The sequence below is a fragment of the Apus apus genome, chromosome 1 (assembly GCF_020740795.1).
Source record: "Apus apus isolate bApuApu2 chromosome 1, bApuApu2.pri.cur, whole genome shotgun sequence".
Classification (NCBI taxonomy): Eukaryota; Metazoa; Chordata; class Aves; order Apodiformes; family Apodidae; genus Apus; species Apus apus.
Window position 1 is genome coordinate 202,159,886 of NC_067282.1, and position 27,572 is coordinate 202,187,457.

General features: G+C 43.6%; 1 protein-coding gene across 1 annotated transcript in view; it reads left to right on the forward strand.

The window, feature by feature from the left end:
• SFMBT2 (Scm like with four mbt domains 2) overlaps positions 1–26,959 on the forward strand; it is a 125,979-nt gene extending 99,020 nt beyond the window's left edge. Inside the window, exons 16-21 of the mRNA XM_051641340.1 lie at positions 5,313–5,422; positions 13,962–14,137; positions 15,596–15,768; positions 17,816–18,061; positions 18,223–18,351; positions 20,399–26,959. Coding sequence (XP_051497300.1) covers positions 5,313–5,422; positions 13,962–14,137; positions 15,596–15,768; positions 17,816–18,061; positions 18,223–18,351; positions 20,399–20,539 — 975 coding nt within the window. The 3' untranslated portion in view covers positions 20,540–26,959. The remainder of the gene's footprint in view (positions 1–5,312; positions 5,423–13,961; positions 14,138–15,595; positions 15,769–17,815; positions 18,062–18,222; positions 18,352–20,398) is intronic.
• The last annotated feature ends 613 nt before the right edge of the window (positions 26,960–27,572 follow it).

Below are 27,572 nucleotides of genomic sequence, written 5' to 3' on the forward strand. Positions count from 1 at the left end.
AAGAGCTGAAGAGCTGAGTGGTGGGCACAGTGCAGGAGATACCTCTTCCAGCCCGAGACCACAGCTCACAAGGGTCCCCATCCCTCCAAACCCAGTCTTGAGCTTTATGCCTTTATCTCACTTTGCACTCTCTGATGATGTGGCCCTGAGAATTCAAGCTCATTATAATTATCTCTCTCTCATTCTGTAGGCAAATTGCAGGCCATTGTAAATTATGCATCAGCATAACTTGTCTGGAATAGTTAAATTATACATGGGCTTTACTTTGGGAACACACAGGGGAAGGTGGGGAAGACAACTCAAAACAACAGCTATGAAGGAAGAATAGAGTCAGTAGCAGTCTGGGCAGAGCTGTTTAAGTTGCCCTGGTCTTCAGCCATAACTTGTTGTCTTTAAAAATACTCTAGTTAAAAATTTGTGCCAGTCACCAGCCAGTTCACAACTGGGCAGCAGTCTCCTTGAAGGAGATGCTGCTGTTTTTGCCACTGATGGAAGACCCATAGTAAAAAGAGCTGAACAGCAGCTCCTACCCCATTCCCTGGCCTGAATTACCTCTAAAGCAAGAAGAGACAAGATGCCCTCCCCTCCAAGCACCAGGTAGTGGGGGACCTTGCTCCTGGCTGCGTGCTGAGTGAGTAGGACCCCATTTACTGCCTTCCTCCACACTCAACCATGAGGAATTTAGCACAAAATGCAGCACAACTGGAGTTCATGGTGCTTCTCAGCCCTTTTTTACCCCAATGTCTTTTCCTTCCTTACCTCCATCACTGATGCAGTGATCATACTGGATCTAGCTCCAGACAAACTGGTGCAACCAGCAGGCACATTATCAGGGAGATGGCTTCGTGTCTGCTTGTCTGTGGATTAAACAAGGTTAGGAGGTATCTTTATAGTGTGGTGTAGGAGCATCTCCTTCCATTTGGGTAGTCTGGGCTGTTCTCCTGACCTGAGGTGTTGGCAGAGAAGTGGCTCAGATAGGTTTGCTTTTGTGTAGTACCCCTTTTCCAGCAGAACAGGCATTTCTGCCAAGTTCTGCCTTCTTACTGCTTCCCTCTGACTTCTGCCAAATTGCTTTGTTCCAGTGTTGGATTGTGAGCTCTGCAGGAAGGAAACTGCTAAGGTGCCCTCCAGAATGGCAGAACCTCGAGTCAGATTTCCAAGCAAAACCCTGAGAGCAAGTGCAGCTTGTTTGGTAGCATGACCAAAAATACTGATTTGAATTATGTGTGTATTTGTGTACGTGCATCGTTGCATCTATGCAAAGCCTGAGATGAGTGACAAGTAACTCTTGTGCTAACTAGTGCCAGACTTATTTTTAAATCCTGGCTGTTCATTTTTCCTGGTGCCAGCACAAGTCTCTGCTGAGACCAGTGGTTTCTTGTGGTTACTTTCACCCCAAGAGGCAAGTGAGGTGCTGATGCCTGTTGTTTATCATCAGCTTATCTCATTCCTGAGATACTTGTTCGGAAAAGAAGTTGAAACTTGGAGCCAAATGCAGTTGAGACATCAACTATTGCCATCCAACAGCTGCATCTGAGCTGAAAAGAGTGACTGTGTAGTAGCTAAGATCTGTAATAAATTCTAACTTGAAGTTTTACTAAAATAAACTCATTGCCAGCTTTAGATTTGGGTCTTGAGTCAGAATATCTGAAACATACTTCTGAACATATCTTCCATCTATGCCAACAACTTACTATGGCAACATTGTAAAACCAAATGACATGCCTCTTAAAGACTTCAGATGATCTATAACCCACCATATCTTAAGGAAATATGCTGTAAAAGTTAATTAGCCTCATTGCTTACTGTTCTTGTTATTTTTTAAGACTGTTCTTGATTTAAAACAAAAATGGACTTAAAAGTAATATGACTGTCCAGCTGATGTAAACAGGAGGAATCAGCCAGCATTTGGGAAGGAAGGCTATTGCACTCTGCAGCTTGAATTCTTTGAAGCACAGCACGACTTCTTAGGAGAAATTTGCATAATTAAATCACAATGCTCAGAAAATTAAGTAGCTTGTACTGAGCCTTAGGTGTATGATGAAGCCGGGCTGATAGCATTATCATTAGTGATCAGATGTGGTGTTGGAATGGCAGAAGCCTTCTGTAGTCTGGAGAGATATAAACTACATTTCTACATGAAGGTTCATTAATATCTGTGGGCTTCAGCTCATCTGTACTAGTTCCTCCAACTCAGGATCTGGCCATCTGTATTTTTGAAATGTCATGGACTGTCATAAGCATATTGATACTTGGGCTTTGGCCTTGGCTCTGATGATTGATCATCTCATTTTAAATTATCATCTAATGAAATAATCACAAAGAGCTCTTCTTTTCTTTCTCTCTCTGTCCCACTGACACATCATTATCCCAAGGAAAATAAAATAACTGTTTACTGTCCTGCCTGAGGCCAGCCTGGGAGTCAGTGTCTCTCCTGTTAGGCAGGAGATGTGGATTTACATCTCAGATAGAGGAGGGAGACTGAGGAAAAGCTCATAAGGATGCTGATAATTGGGCTTTTGAACAGAAGAAGTGTGATGGTATTTTGAAGCACACCTTATAGTGGTATCTCCCGAGGAGGCTTCATCCAGGGTTGGGACCATTACTGTCAAGAGGGGTAAAGAGATGGGAAATATGTGAGCACCAAAAAGCTATGATGGGAAGAAAGATGCTGAACTGCCCAGAGGCATCAGGCATGTCTAGAGGTACTCATAAAAGAGCTCTTGGGCAGTTGAAAATCTATTACATGGAAGACTTTATAGCTGTCATGTGCTTATAAGGTTGGTAGAGGCTCGTGACAGTGCTGTTTGATCATGCTCACTGATGTGACTCCAACCTCCTTGACTCTGAAAATCCAAAGTTCAGCAGTATCATATAAAACCTCATAGATGTTCAGCACCAAAGACTTATGTTGTCTAACCCACCCTCTCATCCAAGGCACCACTGTCTGCACCCAAATCTTTATTGATAAAAAGGGCTGAAAATAAACTGCCAAAATCTTGGACTGGTCTCTCAGCAGCCAAGGGAATTTAGTTAAACAGATAAAAATTTGCCAAGTCTGCTATGGGTGAAGTGATTTTCCATCTCCGGAGAGAGTTGGAAACTGGAAAGTTGGAAACTGGTCTAGGTTTCTTCACTATTTCTGCTTTAATTCCAGTTAATTTTTCCACAAGAACCAGTGTTCTTTTTTTTCCCTAGTGTTTAATAGTGTGTGAGATGAAGGGATAATGTTGTTAGAAGATAACACTCTTAACATGGTGATGAACTCCTGCTGTAGGGTAAAATGCCAAACCCAGTCACTTCTTGAAATGCCAGAAGAGTAAAAGCCAAAGCTTTTTTAAAAATAACTTTTCTTATTCCCTTAAAGGGAAGTGATTGTTCTTACAAAACACTCTTCTGTAAACTGAGTTTAGAAGTTTACCAAGTCCTGCTGATGACAAGCCAGCTTTGAGAAAAGTCCTGGAATTGAGGGTGTCTTTGCAGGGCTGGAGTTAATTAGGTGTCTGGGATAATGCCCAGGCAGGGCTACACTGTTACTTGCAGGGTTGGGTTTTCTTTTCTTGCTCATTTCCTAACTGTTCTGACAACTATCTAACACTATCACCCTGATAAAGGAGCAGAGCAGCCCTGTTTGTGGGAATGGGTCAGCAGGAGATGCTTTCTGCTCCCACGTTTCCCACCAGCAAGCAGAGTGGATGTAGAAGTGTGCTTGAGGAGAGCTTTCCCAACAATGCCTGGACATTGAATAACTCCCTAGATTTGCTAATCAAGAGAGGAACACATCTGATGATAGTTATGAATGAGAGTGGGAGCTACCCAGGCCCTTGATGTTTTTTAAAAAGTCAGAGATTCCCATCAGTTTGTATGGGGAGTAGCAGGCTGGAGAAGATGTGAATGAGGGACTGGATGGGCTCAGTGGGAATTTAGGAACTGGTGTGGCTCAGCAATTAGTATCGTGGGTTGTGATGAGACAGGAACCAGCTGGAGAGCTGTGGGTGACTCTGTGTGGTAGTTTCTCCTTGTGTGAGATAGGAAGTGTGCTCCTGCCCTTCCTCATAGAGTGCTTTGAGATCTGCAGATGATCTGAGCTGCATAAGATGTTGGTGCTAATACTGGACATTGCTTTAGGTGCTTCTAATTGCACTTCTTTGAACATTCTTGAAGTAACATTTCCAAGAGCCCAATGATAAATCGGATACTGCTTCTGGTAAATAACCTAGCCAGGCAACTCAAACCATTTTACATGGTTCTGTGCAGCATTAAGTGAAGCCCTTGTCTGAAAAAGATTCATCCTGCAAGGTTTTTAAAGAGCTAGAAAGTACTCAGGTTTCTGGATTCAAACAAACAAACAAACAAAAAACAAAGCGAAACAGGAAAAAACCCCAAAGGCTAAACACATTGCAGTATCACCTAGTCAGCTTTTAATTTCTGGTGAACCATGCTCATGGGTGCTGGGGAGAGGTAAAGCTCCTTGTGCTGCAATCATTTGCAAGCCCCCAAAGAATTAAGAAGGTGTTATGTAATAAGCTAAATTATATCAAAGCCAATCTAGACTCACTATGGGTTCATTCATGTACATACAATGCAGAGTGTTCAAACACATGGTCTGGTGCTGTTAAGAGATTTGTCTTTCATGTATTTATCTCCTTAGGCCAAGTGCAGGTTATTAAAGCTTGGATTCCCTGAGCCAATAGTAGGAATCATTTTTGTTCTCAGAGACTTTGGATTAAATGGATTGGCACATGTGGTTTTTTGTACAGAGTGGACACACACTGGTTTTCAGGCACACCTCCTGTGAACTCTTTTTTTTGTGTAGACTTCATTAATATTCTGTTAATACAGTCAAGGCACGCAGCACTCAGACACTCAGGCATATTGCTGACCTCAAGTATGTGAATTTCCCCTGCAGTGTTCAGTCTGGAACACTACACATCACTTTGTACCTGGTTGAGCCATCAGAAGTATTTTTATCTTTTATTAAATTGAGTCAGTATGGATGCAGGGAATGGAATCTGCTTTGGGTGAGAGAGTCTGTCTCAAAGAAAAATACTGATTAACAGAAGGTTTTGGGGGTTAACTAGCAGCATTTAATGCAGTCACCGTATCAGACTGATGTGTCACCTACAATATATTTGGCACGTTGATCCACTCTGGGACCTCTTCTCGTTGCATCTAGCACTTACCTTGTGCAGCCTTGGACCTAAATTGGCACTTGTGAGCTTCTCCTGCCTGTGCAGCACCTGGAATCTTACTCGGTGTGGTCAAGGACTACTTTTAAACCCATCAGTGCTGTCAATTTTGTCTCTCAATAGGTTCTCAGCATGGTGATCAATGCAGCTTACAAGCCAGGGAGTGTTTTACGAGAACTGCAGCTAGTGGAAGACCCTCAGTGGAATTTCCAAGAGGAAACACTTAAAGCAAAGTAAGTCTTCAGTGGGTTTGCTTTTATTTGTGAGGCTTAAAAAATGGAACTGATTGGGGAAAAAAGAGAACTATGAGAACAAAACATTGTTCTATTGTGAGAGTTTTTCTTTTCTAATTATTGTTTTGCTTCATTCCATTATTTGACTCATTCTTTAGGAACTAAAGAAATGAAATATTCACCTGAATGGTTCTTTTCTGTTGTCTTTCTCCAAAAAGCCATGCAGAATTTGATGAAAAATGCCATATTTATTCAGTGATAAGCTGATATTCTGGATAAGCTGTTCCTATAAGCTTGTCTGTTATTGAATTAACTCAATTCCTGGGTTTCTAAACGTAGGAGAATTGCTGCTTTTAATATAAAGCCTGTCACTCTAATGCAGAAAAACCTGGATGTATGGCACAAAAAAAGTGCAAACAAAGTAGCAGGGACACATTTTTGAGCAGGAGAGTGATTAGGACAAAATACTGACAGATCTGAGATTCAGGTCAAGATTTTAGGCCCTTCTAGAGAGCTGGGGTTGTTCAGAGAAGGCTCCACAGGGACCTCATAGCACCTTCCAGTACCTGAAGGGGGCCTCCGGGAAAGCTGGGGAGGGGCTGTTCACAAGGGTGTGTAGCAACAGGACAAGGGCCAATGATCTTAAGCTAGAGCAGAGTAGATTTAGATTAGACATTAGTCCTTTACTATGAGGGCAGTGTAGCACTGGAACAGGTTGCCCAGAGAGGTGGTGGAGGCCCCGTCCCTGGAAACATTCAAAGTCAAGCTCAACCAAGCTCTGAGCAACCTTATCTAGTAAAAAAGGTCCCTGTGCACTGCAGGGGGGGCTGGAGTAGATGACCTTTAAAGATCCCTTCCAAGATCCCTTCTATTATTCTGTGATTCTGTGATTAAATGATTCTATGATACATTTCCATTCTCATCTAAACAACACATAAGGAAACTGTATCTCGAAAATACTCAGTTTCTCTTTCCAACTTTAAAATTCTCCTAGTTATGTCTCCTTAATGTAATGGGCACTACACTTAGGATGCATTTCAACAACCATTGTCTCTCTGAGAGAGGAGGGGTCTCACCTAAGCTCTCTCCAGGGTCCCTCCAAAGAGTGATTATTCCCACTTCAAGATGGGAGTCAATGAATAGTTCTTTGAAGACAGCTCTCTCCATTGACTAACTTGGTGTCACCTTGACTTCTTGAGTACTGAAGTTAAATGCAGTGAATCTCACCCTTTGTAGTGAGCTCTGTTATTCCTTTTCAAATAAAAGCAGTTTTCCCTTGGTTGTTTGAAATGATTGGCTGTCAAACATGGTGCTATTGATTGCTTTGTATTTGATCTTTGGCCATGCAGATGTTGCAGAAAGTTCATGTGTGCTCTGGTTGAGGGAGAGAATTGAGAAGCTTTTATTCTGCATACTTGGAAAGTGGAGGATTGCAAATAGAAATGAAAAGCTGCTACAAAATCCTGGGTTTACCTTGTTTCTTTCACCCATGTGGAGAGTCATGTTTTTGTGTTTGTCAATTGAAATTTTGTGGCTGGAAATCCAAAAGTCACCCTTATGCAAGCAGATTTTCATTAAAAACAAGTAATTGTCCATGACCTGTTTTTTCACTGATTTCAGGCTCCCACGCCTTGTACTAGCAAACAGCAGATAATACACTCCTATAAGAACTTAGCAGTTGTGAAATTGAGTTACAGTACCCCATCTTAATGTTCTATCTTGCAAAAGAATTGAGTTTACAGCAGTAACCAAAACAGGACTTTGTTGGAATGTCTCATTTGAGTGTGGGGATCCACCTTATGCAAAAGCACCATTACTTAGTTCTTCAGACTGCTACAATCATTATTTCTAGTGGGAGTCAGCCTGGAAAACATTTGAAGGACCATCAGGTGCAGGGATGTCTGGCTATGTCTACTGCCCAATCCACTGAGACCCCAAGCAGCTTGTTGACTCCAGGTGTGCTTACCCCAGGAAGACCAACTCAGTTAGGAGTACATGGGCTGCTAGAGATTGTCACTCATCCATATCAACTGTTTATCCTCCCTCACTGTTGCCTGATGTGCTAACTATACTGCAGTGAGCTCTGCCATCTCCGTTACCTTGCCCTATGTCACTCCTACCCCATTCATTCCTGCGTCTGTTTCCTCCTCCCATCTATGTAGCAGGGCAGCCACTCTGCTGAGATAGCCTTTATATCCCCATAGCCTGCCAGATAAAAACATACTGGTGCTTCCCAGCAAGAAGGTTTTGTGTTTAACTTGGTCAGCCAGACACAGGCTGGGAAGATGTTCCTGTGTGGCCACTACCCCAGGAGGCAGCAACCTCAGCTCTTCAGTGAGTCGTGCAGCATCTTTCAACTTCATCAAGCCACAGAGTGGGTCATTACAGGCTCAGAGCTGGGACAGAAGGTTCTGGAGTGGCTTGGAATTGTAGAATCAATTCTAAGCATAGCGAAGTGTTCTCATTCAGTGTGGCATTGTCCTCTGGCTCCAGAGGAGAGAGAGCTCTTGGAGCACCATGGTGCATGCACCATGTTGCTGTAGCTGTCTGGCTTCTGAGTCTGGAGCTCGGTTCACAGAGCAGTGCTGGCTGATCATGCCAGGTTACCTGTGAGAAGTTTGAATACTACCTAGAGTGGGTGTCCAAAGAGTTGACATGACTTCTTGGCAACTGTGGGACTTCCTTCTTTTCTCCATCCTGCCTTTGCTTGAGCCGCTTCATCAAGAAGGTTTTAATTGCATTTGGTTTTGCAGAAGCAAAAAAGAAAACATGCTCATGAAGTCAGATACACAGGGATGTGCACACAGCACATGACATGTTACATCAGGTGTGACAATCAGCTGTGCTCCAGAATCTTAAACAGAGACCCATAATGAGCAAACGCCTGTCTACATGGAGTGCAGCTACACCAGCTCCTGGTGGTGTGTTGCTGCTAATGATGACAGCTCTACAGCCAGCTGGAGTGTCTGTGCTGTAATGTGGTATGTCGTGTCACCACCTTCCTTCTGATGTAAACTGACAACTCCTTGGATCTTGACAATGTTGTTGTTTGTTTGCTGCGATGGCTGCAGTAGGGTGGAGCAAAGGGGAGGAAGGAGGACAGAGAAGAGGAGCTGGTCCAAATGCCACATCATGCACTGGCAGGAACTCATCATCTCAGTCCTAGGGCAGCCTGCGTTTAGCTTGCTCTCCTGTGTTGAGTGACCAGCACAGGATCAATTACACGAGCATGCAAAGAAGGTAAACAATTCAGATTGTCTGAAGAGACGTGTCTGCAGAGTGTGATGGCAGTGGCTTCCCAGCAGCGCTGCCGGCTCGCTGTGAGGAGGCAAACCTGATTTATTGATGAGTTAGAATTGTCAAACCAAATTTTATGAGTTCCCATGAGAGCCAGATGAAGCTGTAAGCATCCAGCTGTTCTAGATGCTTTAAGTTCTGTGCCTCCATCTAGACTTGGCTTCCCAGTTTTACATAAAATACTTGAAGGACTTAATGGTTTTTATGAGCTTTCACTTCCAAGAGCTGTAAGTGAGGTTGTTTGACCTTCTCCATTTTTACAGGACTTTGGACATAAACAATTACCAGTGTGTGCAGAGAGTTACCTCCTGGGTCTTGTATGAAACTCAGCTAATCAAAATAAAAAAGAGGAGTATTCCTGGAGTGTTTTATTAAATAAAATGTTGAGAGCTGCCCAAATGCCGTAGCTGAACTCCAGGAATATTAATCCCCCCCATTTCAGACACCATTGCTTATTTAGGAAGCTGCATTTCAAACAAAGTATTTTCACCATGGATGCTTTAGAATGCTTTCACCATGGATGCCTTTCACTTGTGGCAGATGATGCCAAGATGTTAAAAGTCATCTGTGCCTCAGCCTTTGCTTGCAAGGGTTGCTCTCAGGCCTCCCAGGTCCCTGTTATTATTTGAGGGAGTGAAGTGGATGTAAAGAAGCTAGAGGTGCTATAAGCAAAGTGGATGTGCACAAGTGCATGGAATCAGATGGGATGCAGCCAGCTCTGCTTGAGGGAACTGGCCAATGTCATTGCAAGACCATTCTCTGACTTGTTTGCAAGTTGATGATCAGGGAAGTTCCCTGATGTCTGGGGAAAGACAAACATCACACCCTTCCTCAAGAAGGGCAAGAAGGAGAACCCAAGTAACTTCAGGCTTTCTGCCTAATATTCCTGGGAAGGTTGTTAGACAAATCATCATGGAAGCCATTCCCAAGAACATGCAGGACCAATAGGTGACTGGGAAGAGCCAGCATGGATTTATGAAGGGCCAGTTGTGCCTGCTGTGATGAGGTGACTGGCTTAGTGGCTCACGGAAAAGCAGTGGAAGTTACTCACATTGATTTCAACAAAACTTTCAATGCAGTCTCCCAGGCTGGGGAAATGTGGATTGGATGTGTGCATGATGAGTGGAAAGTTGGTTGGACTACACTACTGAAGTTGAAGGGTTGTGATCAGTGGTAGGAAGTCCAAGTGGCAGCCAGGTAGTTTTGGTGATCTGCAAAGGTCAGTGCAAAGCTACAGCTCATACAGTCTGATTCATCTTCCCCATCAGCTCTGCCACTCTTGAGGTACTGCAAGGGTGAATTAGTGTGGTCATGTGGCTTTCTGTGCCAGATATTTGAGACAGAAGTCATAAGCACCAGTGGAATTATTTAAACCCTTTTGTTTCCATAATTGGGAGGAGACTTAACAAGACATGTCCTGAAAACAAGAACAATTCCAGGGCTGTTTCTTAACCCTGTCTTGAGGAGTACAAAATATCACTGGATTATTAAATAGCTTTGCAGGAAGATAACTACAACATTCTTATCTAGACTTAGATTATTTGCAGAATCCTCGGTATTTGAGGTACACTGAGTAGCTTCAAGAGTATCAAGGTTTTGTTTAAGACTTTTAAGGGTTTTCTGCCATTGGCACTTGCAGTGGCCCACACAAGCAGGGTCTGACTGAGACATCATGAAGTGGATGTTGGACAATTTCTGCTGCTGTACTGGTAAGTTGCTTCTGGTAGATCCAATGCAGAGAGACCCTGGTTGTGTGCTGTGGGTAGCTAGTTTCCTGGAGATTTCTCATCTTTGGCATACTTGAAGCTAGTAAGGCAAATTGGAAATTTATTGCAAAAGATCAGATAGGAGTTTTTGGTCTCCCAAAAGGAAATTTAGGCTTTTAGCCACTGAACTGTTCAAAATTGTCTGAACCGTTGTCAGAACTGTGGATGAGACCTTTAAAAATGAGGGTAGTCTCAATGCTCTTGCTGTTCAAAGTGGCTTCAGCATGAGGCTTTTTACCTCACCACACAGTGGTCCCTAACTGGAGCTCCTAGAAGACATTTTGTTCTCATGAACCTCTGGTCTATTTTATCACCAAAGAAAGCTTCAACAGAATATTGGTACTGCCAGAAAAATTGCTGTTAGCTTAATATTGTTGCTCATGGGTCAGCAAAGATCCTGAGTATAGTTTTCATGGAAATGGTTTCAGCCTTTCTCCAGTTTTTGGGATCTGAGGGCAGATAAAGGAGGAGAGGAAAGGCTTTAGATGAAAAGTCTGTTTTAAAAGAACAGTGATTTCTAAGAAAACTGAAAATGTTATGCTTGACATGGCTGTTTTCCAAGTCTCCAGTGCTGCCATGCTGTGCGTGTAGGTTACTTACTGCTTAAAAGTGGTTGGGAAGATAGAGGTCCTAGTATGAAAACATCAATAGGAGTAGCAGTAGTTGGCAAATTTTGAGCAATGCTAATGGAAAAGGGTTTTCTGATGATATCCAAAGGAGCTCTTTCCACATGGCTATTCTAGAACTGCTCGGATTACATTTGGTGGTGTTTGTGTTAAAAATTTTTAGTGTATGAGAAATATGGAAAATATTAGTAGATCCTGGTTTATAGCTGAAAGAGGTGCTGCCAAATCCAAAATAATGAAAAAAATATTACTGCAGCCAGTGCTAGCACCTTGGGTTATTGAGGCTGATTGCTGCAGTCATGTTGATCTCCATTTTGCCATCCCTTCTGTTAATTGCTATGTGTGTTGCATTCAGACCAGACTGTGAAATCAGTCCGGTTTTTGTTTTCCTGGTTTCATCTTTTTTCTGTCACTAGGCACTTTAGTATAATGGGTCCTTTCTGGGCAGCCAAACACAATAGGAAGCACACAGTTAGAAAAAGTCAGCCATCCTTGAATAATACCCATCAGGCAGCGTTCTCAGCTTATAAGAAGGAAGATCAAGAGGCAACGTGATTACAGTGCTTTTGCAGGGAAACAAAACCAGATGCAGTCTTTTTATCCTAGTAGTGAAAGTCAGAACAAAGACAAATAAATCTAAGTTAAATCCAGGCACATCTAGACATAAAATGAGGCATAGGCTCATCAGGGGCTGGTACAGGTGCTCCCACTGCCAGGATTCTTCCAGTGTGGAGACCCTCAGGGGGAGGCTGGTGTTTTGCTGGAAGTGATGCTTTAGTCCAACCAAAGTTGTTGGGGTTCAGGTGAAGGTAACACAATGAAATTCTGCAGCCTGCCACAGGAGTCACACTTACTGGCCTAATCAGCTAAACCATCATTAAACTTCATGGCTCCTGGAGAAGTACTAAGTGCAGGAGTCTTTTCAAACCCATTGAAAAGAAATATTAAATGTTTATAAGTAGGTACATTTGAGTGGCTGTGGAATTTTTCTTTTAATACTTGCTATTGCCAAACCCCCTTTAGCCAGCCTGTCTGTGCAGCTGTTTCATAGGGGAGCTGGGGTAACAGTGCTTTGCATTTGGAAGGAACAGTTTTTACATTTTATGTCATCTGTCCACGTCTGTCAGGATGCATGTTGAGCTTGCTAATTAATTAATTATTTCATGAATTGATTTGTTCATTCTGAAGGGTGAATGTATCCAGGACTGTCTCCATGACCAGGGTCCTTGGTCAGGCACCAAATAGGGTATCAGAGCCTGGCGCCTTGCAGAAATGTTCTTACAGGTTGTGGAAGAGTTTTGTGTTGAGCTGATAGTTTGGATCAGGTCTTTGCATCATGAGAATGGTTGAACTGTGCTGTTCTCAGACCTAGATATCACTTGGATACCCCTGTATAACACTTCATGTACCATAGTTTCAAACCCTTTTCCCATACACCAGTGTTTCCGTAAAGAGCTGTTGGGAGGGAGAGCAGCAAAAGGTGGTTTCTCAGTTGCTTTGTGCAACTCAGTAAAACCTTCAGAGAGGGAATAGAATCTGGGAGCACTCTGTGTATTTAACCCTCCAGCCACATCTCCTTTGTTTCACCTTCTCCTCCTCATCCTCTTCCATATCTAACTCTTGACAGCTTCCCTGCTAGGGAACTGTGGGTATAAATACACTCACAAATGCTTTGTCTCGTTTTTCCTTGATGACTGTATCTTTGTCTTTTAGTGCTTCCCATGCAGCAATCTTTCTTTCACTGTCTCTCCCTTTTTATTCTTTTGTGTCTGTTACTTTTCTCTCCTTTAAGCACATTTACAATGCCTTAGCACCAGGCGCTTGCCCAATTGTCTCTCGTATTGCATTCCTCAGGATGTGCAAGAGATGTTTTAAAAACCTTATCTCAGTGTTTACAATAGCTTGGTGCTGCTGTTTAATAAATTATGGGGATAATTGCTTTTTCAGAGTTCACATCTACAATGTATTACAGCAGGGATGTAACTATATCTTTCTTAGCCATTTATCGCTCAGAAACACTTCATATAAAACGCTGAAATAAATGGCTTAGTAGCGCATGGATAACAAATTTAAGACAAACGTTTCATTGGAGATTCCTGCTCTGAGCATTCCCTGTAGGAGTCAGTTTTTAGAGCCTGTTTCTGCAGTCCCATTAAACAGCTCAAAAAGACCCCTGTTGAGTTCCTGGGGTTTTGTATTGCCCACATCTCATAGTGGCGAAGTCATCTGGTCCCCGCATGGCAGAGGGTGGTTTCAGTCAGAGAGTTCTACACAGTGCATCCCAGTAACCACAGCTGGCACATGAAACTGGGCTGCTTGGGAGCTGGAACGTGATATGAGAGCTGCCTTGAGAAAGATGGCAATAGGGATCAAAGGTATCTCGAGGGTAACAGACAGAGTCTATTGTCCCAAACACAGGATTGTGACCAGAAAGCTCTGTAAGTCATATCAGCTTCTCATCACAGGTCAATATATTAAGAGAGACTACATCCTTCTCCCCAAAACTTGGCATCAGTTGGTAGTATGGGCTTGCTGTCCTGTGTGGTCTACTCCCCAAGCCTACTGTGTTTTTTTCTGTCTCTTGCCATATATATAGATATATGTAGTCTGCACTGTTCTCCCCAAATCATTTCCACATCTCTGGCTCCAGAATAATTTTGCCCTGCCTTTCCTTCCTCAACTCTGAAATGGAGCCACTAATCAGGTAGACCTATTCTGCCTACCTTCCCAAGAGAGGCACTCCTCCAGAAGTCATTAGGGAGGATGTCTCCAACAAAGGAAAGTCTGGTTCGTAGCACTGAAGGACCTAAGTTGGTTGGTGACATGAGGTGGTGTTGTGCTCTTTTCTAGATACAGAGGGAAGACTTACAGGGCGACTGTTAAGATTGTGCGGACGTCGGATCAGGTGGCAGATTTCTGCAGAAGGGTCTGTGCAAAGTTGGAGTGCTGCCCCAACTTGTTCAGTCCAGTTCTGGTGGCCGAAGTCTGCCCAGAGAACTGCTCCGTTCACACTAAAACCAAGTACAGTGAGTATTGGTCCAAATACTTTTCATTGCCAGATAGGAAATCAGAGCAGTGGGAGACTGTGCATGAGCTAGTGATGAAGAACAGGAGGTGTGTAATACACTAATACTGAGTAGGATTCATCTCATCTATGAGCAGTTATTTAATCCTGGTCAGGCCACCATAGGCTCCTGTAGTATTCTGTACAGATAAATAGGCATCTCCATCTCACTGCTTCCCAAAAATACCTGGTTTAAAGTCATTGCTCTTTGGAAATCTTGGCTTTTGTTTAGATGCAAAGTTACTATAAGGAGCATCTAAAAGGAACCTGCAGTGGCCAGCTGAGATTTAAACTGCTACATCTGAGACACCTTTGTTAGGCAAGATGAATCCTGTCCTTCTCAGTGAAGAGTTGCTGGCAGATGGGCCAGGATCATATTGCCAAGGTTCTGGAAGGAGTCTGGTAGCATTGACTCTGCTTGGGGTGTTTAATATATTAAACATGTTCCTGCCTGTTCAGGAAGGCTGAAGTTAGGCATGTGTTCCAACACTTTCTGTTGTCAATATTACTGATATAATTAGCTCTTGAAGGGAGCAGGAAAATGGAAGTGAGTGCTGTCTTTCTTCCACAAAGGTTGCAAGAAACCAGTATGACTGATTTAAACAGATTAGTTTCTGTTTGGTGCCCGAGTAGAAGAGGAAATGTACAATACTCAGGTCACTGAATATGGGTTTCTGTTGAGGTCTACACCTGAGGTGAACTCCTAGCTCACACTGTTACCAAGTGGAAAGCTGGAGGAGTACAGCTAGGGGAGCTCCAGCTGAGACTGTCTCATCTCAGAGTTGATGGTTGTGTGTGGCTGGATGAATTGCTCCTCAAAACTTCATTGATTTGATGAAAGGCTCAGTTCAGTTACTAACTTGGACATGAGTGCCAAATGCCATTTTAGTTATCTTGGGATACCCTAGCTAGAAGAGCCCTAGAGGACACTGTAGAGCATGTCAAAAAGTATCTAATGTCAGGACAGAGGACTCTCACATCCTGAATTTCAACTTGGGCCATAAGATAGCCAAAGGCAATATAAACCCATCCTTTTGTGCATTGAGCAAACATGCACAATTCAGCATAGCTGATCATTTCTGCTCTGCTGAAAACATTAGCAACTGAAAGTGTGTCTGAGACTGTTAACTCCTGCAGAAAGGAACTGGACCAAATCTGAAAGATGCTGGCCTCTCCCTCCAAATCACTGCTTGGCTTAGTGGAAACTTTCTCTAAGTAGGGTTAAATTCTGAACACTCAGTTCTAGTCCAAGATGACATCTTATATTTACACTGGGCATTTTTTCCAAGTCAGTGTATTTTAAAGTTTCTCGTAAAGGTGCACCGAGGGTGCAGTACTGAATCAGTAGCAAGAAGCAAGCCAAGGTTTCCTTCTTTTGGTGGTTAAAGTTTTTCATGCGTGTTCTGCTTCATTTCGGCAGCTTATTATTATGGGAAGAGGAAAAAAATCATTAAGCCACCAATTGGGGAAAATAACAACGTGAAAAGTGGACATGTCAAGCCAGCCAGACGCAGAAAAAGGCGGAAATCCATCTTTGTGCAGAAGAAGAGGAGGTCATCAGCTGTTGATGTGAATGCTGCAGGCTCTGCAGAGGTATGTGTTGCACTGGGGTAAACCAGCAAAAACCCCTAGGTGCTTTTTTGTCCTCCCATCTGCATCTCCCTTTTGAGGGACTTCTCAGAAAACCTCAACACCTCCATTTTCCTTTTTTAATCCCTCCTTGCTACCCTGTTCTCCTAAGGTCAGGATGATTTTATTGGGGCACTTTGAGGGCTTTTACCCTTGTCCTTTCTAGAGCTGGCAGATGGAGATTTTGCTTCCACCTTCATCATGCTCACTGGCTAACATGCTGTTTAATATTACATCTTTATTTTCTTTTGCTTCCTTATATATCTGTAAGCTGGACAGATGAGCCTGTTAGATGCTTTGTGCAGCATCTAGCAGAGTGAAGGAGGCCTGTAATCCATGTCTAAGATCTCTAAATATTATAATAAATGAAACCAACTCTTGGGCCAATATGTTTTCAACAGCTTTTATTTTTTCATTAGCCATTCAAAATATTTTTTCCTTCACAATGCCAAACAATAGATGTTCTAGAAGCTTTAGAATACAAGCAAATGGCTTGTGTCCCAAATATATGGTATTTCAAGCCTCAGTCTTTCCAGTAAACTGTGTTTACTGGATATGATGGGATCCCAGCTTCAGCAATGATTGCTGTCCAGATACAATCTGGAGCAGACTCAGTTCTGTGTGGACCCTTCGCAGGTGGTTTTCCCATGATAGTAACCAAGTTCATGTGTGGTTTCACTTCCTCAGTTGAGTGCCAGTAATTGCTGCTTTGTGCAAGGTGAAATAAAACTGATTTACATAAATTCCCTCTGCTTCAGAGGGAGGGGGATATTTTAGGCAGCTTTCAGTTAATTGCTTGCGTTTGCGTGACTTGGTCCTCCTTTAGGTGCAGTTCTGCTTCATTTCCTTAGATTATACCTGCTTCAAAGGAATTCAAACTGAAATAAAGTCATGTTAAGCTTAAATTAACCATTAGCCAAACTTTTAAACCTCTCAACCAGTATAATTAATGTCATCTGAAATTGTTCTTTCACTGACCGTACGGCTTGGGTGCACGCTCACACTTTGATCAGAGCTAAGCTGTCGGAGCCATTTGGGCCACTTACGTATATATAAAGTACAAACTACACAATTCCCATCAGTTGGTGTGTGCTTGCAAGCTCTGTGTGACAGAAATAACAAGAACCTGGTGTAATATCCTTTAAATTGAAATTTTTTGCTTCACCTCCAGCAGGTAGGTGTTGGGCTGAAAGCAAGGAAGTATGGGTGAAATCTTCTGCCCTGGGTTTTTACTGAATTGCCAGCTAAGAAATCAAGTACTGGTGCACACTTGTACAGCTAGATATTTTTTTTAAGTGCCAAAATTTCCTTCCTTTCAATACCAGTGATACACATGACAATCTGAATCACAGAATCACAGAATGGTAGGGGTTGGAAGGGATCTCTGGAGATCATCAAGTCCAACCCCCCTGCCAGAGCAGGATCACCAAAGAATCTGGGGCAGGTCACTCAGAAATGCATCCAGATGAGTCTTGAAAGTCTCCAGAGAAAGAGACTCCACAACCTCTCTGGGCAGCCTGTTCCAATGCTCTGTAACCCTCACAGTAGCAAAGTTCTTCCTCATGTTGAGTTGGAAGCAAGGTGAGGGTTTAAATCCAAGCCTATTTCAGATTTTATTTCATCTCAAGCAACCTCAGTTTCATCTTATCCTTTTAGCATTTTCCATTTCCCCTTCTCATGCACATCTGCAGGACCACCAGGTTTGAGAAGCTGACCCAACAGAGGAACATTTCATGCCAGTTGAGTTATTGCCGTTGACCTTTTGTTAGAAACAGAAAAAGGATTTGTCCATCACGTGCTTGTTTGGTTTTTTTCCTTCTACATTCTGTAACAAATCTAAATTGAGGGCTAATCTGTTTTAGCTCTGTAATGAAAATGAGATAATTAGGTTAAAATAAATGTTATCCTGGACTGGCAGGGACAGGCGGATGCAGTTTGACCCAGTGCCTTTTGATTTACTGCTGTATGAATTCTGAGCCCAGACGCTGTTTCTCTGTTGGTCCTTGTGCAGGAGAGCGAAGATGAGGAGCCAGACGCGATGGAGGATGAGACGGGAAGCGAGGAGACGAGTTCAGAGCTCCGGGATGACCAGACAGACACCTCCTCTGCTGAGGTTCCCTCCACCAGGCCCCGGCGAGCTGTCACCTTGAGGAGCAGCACTGAGTTGGACAGACCTGCTCCCACTGAGAGGACCCGGCGGAGCCGGAGACCACAGCCCCACTCCTACAGTGAGGAGAAGGGCACACAAGCCAAGGAGGTGAGTATGCCCACTTTCCCTCCCAATTAATAGCAATATTCTTCCTAAATTAACCTTCAGTGCCAAGCCTTCCTCATCTGAGGAGGACATCCCTGCCCTGGTTCTCCACACAAGGTAATTTTCTCTATGAGATGTCTTTGGTTTGTTTTTCTATTTTTTAGGAAATTAAGCAAGAAGAGGAGGAGAAGCTCATTCTGGACAGTAATCCATTGGAGTGGACTGTGACTGATGTTGTGAGGTTTATTAAGCTGACCGACTGTGCACCCCTTGCTAAAATATTTCAGGAGCAGGTAGAGGTCTTCATGTAACTCCTGTCTTTGTGTCTGTGGTGCTTATTCTCATCATACACACACAAAAGCAGTATGTACCACCATGCTAGCTGGGCCCAGGGCTTTGTCAAGGGGTTTATGATTAGAGTTGAGATCCCCTTAGGCCAAGCTGTATCATAAACTGAGGCAAGGCATGGAAAACTTTGGAAACTTGAATTGCTAGATGGTCAATGAGACCAGAAACACCCCATCTGGAGTGCTTATGAGAAGCAGGAGGATTAGACCTTTCTTGTGCATGCCGAGGTTCATGGCACCATCCTGGTGTCACAAAGACTCCTCAGTGTACCAAGAGAGTGGTTATTTGGTAACTAACAAGCTCTCTCTCTTGACCGCATGGGTTCCACCCTGTTTTAAAATACTGGCCTAGGAAGCAGAAACCTGCTGCTTTAATCCAAAACTGCCTGCCTGAATTTTGTCACTAACATGTAGATGCTTCAAATTTTGTAGACCCCTACTTCCCATCCACATCTCTCTGAAAATCTGGCAATCAGGCCCTTGGATGACCTCATTTTAGGAGATGCCAGACATCTCACCATTAAGCAGATAAGTTTGCAGGAGCCAATGCTCTACATCTCAAGTGAGCATCAATGTGTAAAATTTATATAGAAACAGCCTTTCCCTGGCTAATGAGTAACAGCCAAGTAACGAGCAGTGCTAATCATAGTAAGAAAGAAACAAGTGTGGTTAATTAGGCCATAGCCGATGGCAGTCAGTGCTGTGGCCAACTGCATATTGAGCTACCTCTGATTCTTCATCATGAATAACTGGCCCCAAGTACAGCTGCTTTGGCCGGGAGAAGCTGAAGTGTGAGTTTAGAGCAAGGCTGAAACACTCTGTAGCCAGATGCTGGATTCACTGCTCCGACTGTCTGTCAATCAGCCTGGAATAATGCCAGGGCCTGAAAGCCAACCCTTTCTGTCCTTTGCCAAAGAGTTTTATGGGGCCTTTTAATCAAACACGGATGACTGGAGCTTATCCTTGTGATGTGCAAGGAAGCTCTGGTGCAATGGGCCAGGCCATCAAGCTTCAGTGGAGGAAGAGCCTGAGCCATGGACAGCCCTGATCGAAGCAATGCTTAAGGTGTCCAAATCCTCCTGGTGTTTAGTGGTACCTAATCAGGGCCATCCTGTGGAGTTTATGTTGCCTGTGAGTTACAGTGTTTTTGCTGTGTTTAGATTCTGGTCCTTCCTAAGGAGTAAAAAGTAGTTTTGTAGCCTGCTCATCTGCTTCTCAGTCCATTAAAAGATGACATGAGCTCTTAATTATCAAGAGGATCATAAACCCTATAGAAATCCCCAGCAAAATTATTTTTGTCATGGGGTGCTAGTTCATGGAGTTTGATGCATAAATATACCTGAAGGAAGGATGTGACCTTCAGAGCTTCCTTCCAGCCTGCACCACTCTGTGATTTTGGGACGTCAGAGATTACAGAGGCTCTGGGTCGTCCAGGCCCCTCTGTCTTGGTTGTTCAGTAGCCAGTGTGGAACAAGGCAGGTCCTGGGCTGACCAGAGGACACAGCATTGAGCAAGGCAGACATAAATGTGTGCTGAGCAAGTCACAGGCCAAAAGCAGTGGGAGAAGGGTCTGACTGACAGTGGGACCAGCTTCAGTTTTTCCATTCCACTCCCTATTGTGTCTCTTGGTGGGCTCTCTGCAGCCTCTCTCTTGCCTCAGTTCCTCAGTCATAAAATGGGACTAATCAGGTCTCCATGGACCCTGCAGAGCTTCTGTAGAAGGATAGCCAGCATTTCAGCAGCTGGGAGGCTTTTCCCATGCTAGGGGCAAGGTGAGAGCCTATGAAGCCTGTGAGCACTAGATAAATTCTGAGAAAGCATCAGGTACCCTAGAGGAAGGAGATGGACAACACTGAAGTGGGAGAAAAGGGCAGAGGGCAAAATCACCTTTAATTTTTGGAACAAACTTCCCTTTCTTCTCTAGACCTGGTTAAGCTTTCTGTCCTCTAGAATCCACAAACACAACCATTTTCCCTGTCTCTTCCTTTCTCAGGACATCGATGGCCAAGCCCTTCTGTTGCTGACACTGCCCACAGTGCAGGAATGCATGGAGCTGAAACTTGGTCCTGCCATCAAACTGTGCCACCAGATCGAGCGAGTAAAAGTTGCTTTCTATGCACAATATGCCAACTGACTGCCCCTCTCCTTTTCTTTTCATTCTCCTTTTTGTTCCCTCTCTTTTTTAACATTTCAAATTGTTCGTGGGGGCTTTTTCCCCCTTCTCCCTTTTCTTCTCCAAGAACACGTGGAATTGGAAGCACCAGGAATTAATCTGTAGGGAAGAAAAAAAAAAAGAAGGATAAAAACCCCACAAACCAACCACAACAAAAACCTAACAATGAAATGAACTGATTTTTCTGTACTTGTAAAGCACACTGAGACTGCTGGCATCTCTCCTCATGAGCCTCCCCAACCCGTTATGCAGTGGTGCAAGGCCAGCATGGATCAGATGGTTTCTTATTTGTTAAAAAGAAGTTACCAATGGCAGATGCATTCCCAAGGAGAAGGATGGGACATTAACAGATGCTGATGGTTTGTCTAGGTCAATTTCTGGACAGGAACAATGATTTTAACCCACTCTTAACACACTTTTTTTCATATTGAAATGCAAGTGATCGTTTGTAGCGTTACCTGGGCTTTACTGCAAATTTGATCTTAGTGATCAATGGGGTTTTTTTTCTCCCACCTCTCCAGTCTCACAAAAGGAAAAAGTGTTACACCAGTCATACACTGTTTGTTATTCCTGAGTGATTTATAAAAGAGGACTCAACCCACAGTTTCTCTGCAGTATCAGACAAAGCTGCAGAGAATTGGCAGGGGTGCAACAAGACGTGGTTCACAGTAACATGTCCTCAGCTGGGCTGGCCATGCACAATAAGCTGAATGTCTCTGTGATGGGGTCTGTGCAGAGCTGCATTCTTGTATGGGAACATGCATGAAAGCTTCTATAGATAAGCCCATCCTCTTAAATCCAAGTCACTTTAAAGGCCTGACTTTGAGCACCAATGAAAAAAAAAAAAAAAGGCTATTACAATTTAATGATGACACTATGGGTGAATGGTGATTTCATTTGCACCTTCATGGATCTGGTTGCTAGGTGGAAATTAAAAGCATCAATGTTTTCAGGCTGCTTACACCATGGTGCTTTAGGCCAGCTGAGGATCTGGTCCAACTCAGTCTATATAAAGTCCCTAAATTGTCCCAGTGCCACCCTGGCCGGTGAAACTGGGGGCTTGCATCATGCCAAGCAAGGTAAGCACCAGAGAGGGTGAAGAAAGAGGTTGGACACCTTAAGTTTGTCTCAGTTGTATTTATACAAGTGTTTGCTATTTACTTTGCAGGCATGTATGAGCCCATTGGTCACGTGTTGAGCCCGAGTTTGCTGTAATTCAGCAGATGTTGGTGGCATCACAATGATGTAAAAATCTCCCAAAAGCAAGAACCAAATTGGGACCAAGTCTGAATTTTGCTCTGACTTTAAGGTGCAAGTGAATCCCTCCCTCAAAAAGTGAATTGGATGGTTTATGCTGAGTTTTAGCCTGATTTCTCAGGAAACCACTGAGTTCAGCAGACTTTTGTTCTCCAACCATAAAGAGATCCCTGTTCCCCGGCCGCAGGGAGCTCGGCTTGGAAGTTGTACACAGCTCTGTTACAATGCTGTGATGCCAAAGCCCACTCAGTGAAAAACTCTGTGAAAAGAAATACCATTTCTAGCCCTAAATCTGAAAGCAGATTAACCCCCACCTCAGGCACTTACCACATGCTGAGAGCAAACTTGGATCAGATAGTCACCACTGTGGGCTCAGAAGAACCTACTGATGAACACCAGGCTATAGGTTTCTGCTTCATCAGTTTCCTCCTTAAATTCTTTGGATTAAAGAAGGTAAGCCTCAAAAATAAACATTCTGGACTACATCTCTGTGTGCCCTCAGGCATGTGTTAGGCAAGAAGTACTGACTCTGTTTGCCATGTATCACTGAGGACTTCTAGTCTCTTTTTCAGTGAGTTTCCTGATTTGCCGCTGAGGAACATGATGGGTGCAAGCACTGCAGGCTGGGCCAGATCCTGCCAACCTCTGAGACTTAAAACATTTTCTTACATAAAAGATCAGCAGGACTGGATCTGTTCTCAGCTGTGGTCTTGTACAGAAGATCTTGTTCAAGTTTTAATCAACTGAAGAGAAGTAGTCACCTCTCTTGTCAAATGGTTTTCTTTTGTTTCTCTGAAGTCCAGGAATAGGGTTCTGTAGTGGTGCAAATGTCAAAAAACTGTGTTTTAAGACTGGCTTTCCTATCGCCACTAGCAGTGGACTGTGTCCATGCAACTGGTTTGACAAATGGTTTGGATCCCTCTTAGGGTTCCCTAAAAATGTTGCTCCTTTTTTCATCCCTGAAGACCAGAGGATTGTGCCCAGCAAAACAAGAGCACAGCTGAGAAGAACAAGGAGGGTTCTTCTCACTTCAGCCTAGTCTCTCCAATGGCTGGTATAACTTCTGTCAGCAGGAGAAACCTCCCCAAAGGCTGCTGTTGGGAGGACCACTGTGGGAGGACATTTCAAGGAAGGAAGCAGAACAGCTGTTTGCTCAACAGCATCCCAGCACTGATCCTTTTTTACCACTTTCTTCTGTGCATCCTTCGCTGCTCTGATGCTTTTGGAGTTTCTGGCCACTGGGATTTGTCAGAGACATTTAACACTTCCTGGGACATGTTGCAGGAATGTCATTGCTTTCTCCAACAACCTTGTAACTGTAGATATTCCTATGGCAGCTAACTACTCTTGGAGGCACAGTTGGGGAGCAGACAGATGTAGACTCTGAGAGCAACCAGCCCTGATGTTGGCCAAGCAGAGGATGGGTGAAGCATTGAGCCCAGCACATGGGAATCTTTACTGATTGTTCAGGGAAGTTTAGTCATATTTAAAACTCACCTATTAAACACAACAACAAAAAAAGAGTTTAATTTTAGCTTGCACTGGCTCTGTTATTTCCTCAGTTGTCTCTCTCTTTCAACGTACTGTTCTTCAGTGTCCTCTCATTCATCACTCTCTGTCCTTTTTAAGAAGATGTTAACCTGAAATCCATCTCCTAAAAGTACTTTGGGTGTTGAATGCCTTATCATTTATTATAGTCTGCAGGTTGGGAAGAAATAGGGGGTTGGGCTACTGTTTTCTGTTGCACTGATTGCCTTCCAGAAAAGCTGGAGCTGAACTTCTTAGACAATTTCTTAAGCAAGTGGAAAATGGATTGTGCAAAGCTTGATTGGACAGGATGCTCATATTGTCACAGCGTGAGCAGAGATCAGGAGGAACTACTTTTGCCTGAACTTGATTTCAGTTCTGGAACATTAACAGGGGTTTAGAGTAACATACTTCAAAGGAGATGCTGTAAACCAAATTTTTTTAGGGTAAGATATCTCTTTACTTTGTAATGTAGAAGTATATTGGAAGTTTTCCTTTGGTTCAGCCCCAGTTCTGAGTTAAATTCAGAGCTGGTGGAACTTCACAGATACAGTGGTGACATTGGTGAAGCCACATTTTCACCTCACCCTGTTCTGAATTTGGCATCTAGGCCTGAAGTTATTGTGTTATCAGCTACAAAAGGCCCCCACTGAAGTGCTGACCTCGTGGTCATCTAAGACCATTACCAAGGGCTGAGGAGCAATCCTGCTGTTGCTTCTGGGGTGTTGGATGCTGAGTTTCAGCACTTTCACACAGACCACTTTGCTCATGCAAAAAGGGTGTTATTGGCATCTCTTCAGGTGTAGAACCAAGAATGGGCATTTCTGGAGCAAAAGTAGATGGTTGAAGAGTGTGTGGTACCTGCCTGTCTTCACTGCACTGACTTCTTTTGAGCTTGCACTCAGTCAGGTTCAATAGATCCATGGGCAGGTCCCTGCTCTCTTCCTAACTCTCTCAGCACTTACCCTGACAGAACCAGCCAGTTCCCAGTCTGCAGGCCTACAGCACCAGTCTCTGAAACTGGATTAATGCATAAACTTTGGGGAATGTCTGTGGTTCTCTGGGTGGTTGTCTTGCCTTCCTCCTGTTGTCATGGATGCTCCTCTCCCATGTTGAAGAAAAATGCTCTGTTTAGTTTCAGAGCTCTTCCCTTTCCAGCTCAAAAACACAGCTCATTTTTTTTCTGAGTGCCAAGATCACCAGACCCTGGCGTTTCCCACCCCTCAGAGGCATGATGGCCTCTCAGCTCTGAGAAAGATTTCAGGATCTCCACCTCCACCATGTTAATCATATGCAATAGCTCTTGATAGTTTGATTGTGCGGGGTGCAGAAAACTTCCTAGAAATGCTGTGTGCCCTCACTAACCAATGAAATCAGGGCAAATGGTTACACACCTTGTCCTTAATGAAGCATCTAGAAGATGCATGACCTAGCTGAGATGGCCTGACCCACACCGCCACAAGTATTTGAATATCTGGTAGGATTTACAAAATTTCTCAGTAAGTTAGACACCTAAACCCCAATATTATTTCACTCCTAATTTGCCTTAAACTGGAGAATCACCATTTCTTGGCTTCAGCCTTCAACCCTTCGCAGTCCCCAGTTGTGTGGTGTGGAGCAAACACCAGCTCAGCTCTTTGAAGGCAAACCGGAAGGTGTTGGGCTGCCACACTCAACGTTTGGTCACCTGAAAAGCCTGCCTTGGTCTTTCCAGGGCACAAAAATGAATTTGGTAGAGCTGCAGTGCCATCTCAATGTTTTAGAAGCTCAGAACCATAAGGGCACTTCAGATACTTTTTGCTTTTCTGGTACAGCGTGTCTGGAAGATGATGAACTCAGACTGTGCCTCTGATTTCCAAATTCAAGTGCCAAAAAAGAGGAACATGCTGCAACTGAACACCATTAAAACCAGCTTTATTACATGTGGGTAAGCATGGTCTCAAGGGCTCCATTTTGGTGCTAAGATATGTCACACTGTATTTTTCATTGCTTGGGATTACAGAGCTGATTCCCTACTCCAGGAAATATTTTCTGTAATCAGCAACACATTAAGCATTAGGATTATTTTTTTTTCCCTTGTGGCTGTAGATTTTTTAACAAATACCCCTCCACAACCATATGAGTGTTGGAGAAGTTTTATGCAGTATATTTTTGTAAAAAACTCTTTCAAAGTGGGTGCATGTGTGTTTTTCCCTCAATAATACTCCATAATAATTCCCTCAATAATCACATCAGCCAACCCAGAACTAAGGGAATCTGCTACTCAGGATTTAATCCAGAAGTAACTGAGGTTAGTGAAAGGGCCCTCACAGCTGTGTGGGCTCTGGGCCTAGGTCTTCAATTTTTTTCATTTAGAAGTCAAAAAGTGTGCTGTTAATTAACATTAAATTTAAACCCCTCCTCCTAGCAGGCAGAAATCCAGCTGAAATCTGCCACACTTAACAAGAGAGGACTCGTGTCCTTAGGTGCTCATGAGCTCCTAATAAATGAGCAGAAGCATTTAATATTCTCATTTATTCCTTGCTACAATACTCCAGCAAAGAAGTGCAAATGATCTTAATGGCTGCATTTAGAATATAAGCCAGTCATCAAAGATGAGAGTTTTACAGCCCAGTAGTCCTTTAAATGTCAGCTGTCTTACAGAAGAAGAGTGATTTTGCAATGGTTTGGTGCCATGCACTGGAGTTCTCTTGCAGGAGAAGACTTAGAAACTGCACAAAACCAACATGGATCATACTTTTAAATACTCATGGCCTTTCTCTAATTTTGTGTTGATTCTGACCTTGAAAAAAGTTCCTGATTTGAAACTCCAGCCTCTGTAATGCCCCATGGCACAGCATACCAGCAAAATACATTTTTATCCATCATCCCACTATAGATGAGCACGAGGGCTTTTTTATTGACAAGCAGCTAGGTCAGGTGAGACAAGGAGATCTTGGTGAAGGAGTCATCTGTGCAGCCTGAAGGGCAGATGTTCCCAATAGCTCACTGTGGAGGGACAGATGTTTCCAGTGATGATATTGCTGGATAGGTCATGTAGGCTGAGTAGCCTAATGCAGCAAGTCAGTTGCCATGTGGCAGCCTACCCACAGATCCTCCTCGTCTTGATGTCTGCCAAGGACGTGGGAGAGGAGAGGGAGGGTTTCAGGAAAGCAGAGAGACTGGAGTTCTGGGCTTGAGGTATCTTTGTGGAGAGGGACCTCTCGCAACAGGGAAGTACAGCTATGGCCAATGAGTGTCATTCCTGAAGTCTTCTTTGGGTCTTTTTCATAGCAAAGATGCTTTGAGTCCCAACTGGGACCAGGTGAGAGGAAGAAAAGAAGCTGGCTATAAACTCAGAAGGATAATGCTGGAAGGTTCATGTTTTGTTTTCCAGGTGGAGATAAAGAGCTCAGGTGACTCTAGGCACCTTGGCTGGATAGTAGGGAAAATCAGCCTTTCTTCCTTGTGTGCGAGTCCCGTGTATCTTCTGGGTTTGGGGCCTGGAGAACCTCCTCTTGCAGGCCTCCATAGGAAATGTCAGGGGCTAAAATTTGAGTTCTTTCCCTTAGAAAAAGGTGACATTGCCCTGAGTTCAGTTTATGGGTCTGCAAAGCTCTTGCCTCTGTGTTACGATGTGACAGGATGAAGAAGATCATTCCCAAGTTACCCCACCTGCTTGTTGGTGATCTGATCTCACCAGAGGTTGTGGACGTTATATTCCTTATAAATGTGTGCATTAAATTTCCCAATCTGTTTCACCAAACCCAGTCATGATGTGCCAGCACATGCAGTTATTCCAGCAGCCTTCCCCTTGAAGGACCTGCCTCCTAGAAAACACTCATCTGAGGAGCAACAGAATGACACTTTCATGGACACAGGCAGGGATGTCAGAGACACCCAGGCATTTGCTGCCCTATGGTCCAGCAGAGGTGAAGGTCTCAAGAGCAGGCTTGCAGGGAGCTGAGTCTTCTCATGCACCATGGTAGGACAAGGCTAGCACCTCAATCCTCCTGTCTCTTACAGAACAACAGGAATTAGCTCCACAACCAGCAGTTACGATCCATTCGTGGTGCTGCACATTGGAAACCTTTGAATTGTTTTGCATTCCCAGTTTGTACTGAAGATTTTATTCAAACTTTGTGTATATAATCCCCTTGATGTGTTACGGATATATATGTGTGTATATATATGTATATATGTGTGTGTGTGTGTACGTATGTGTATATAT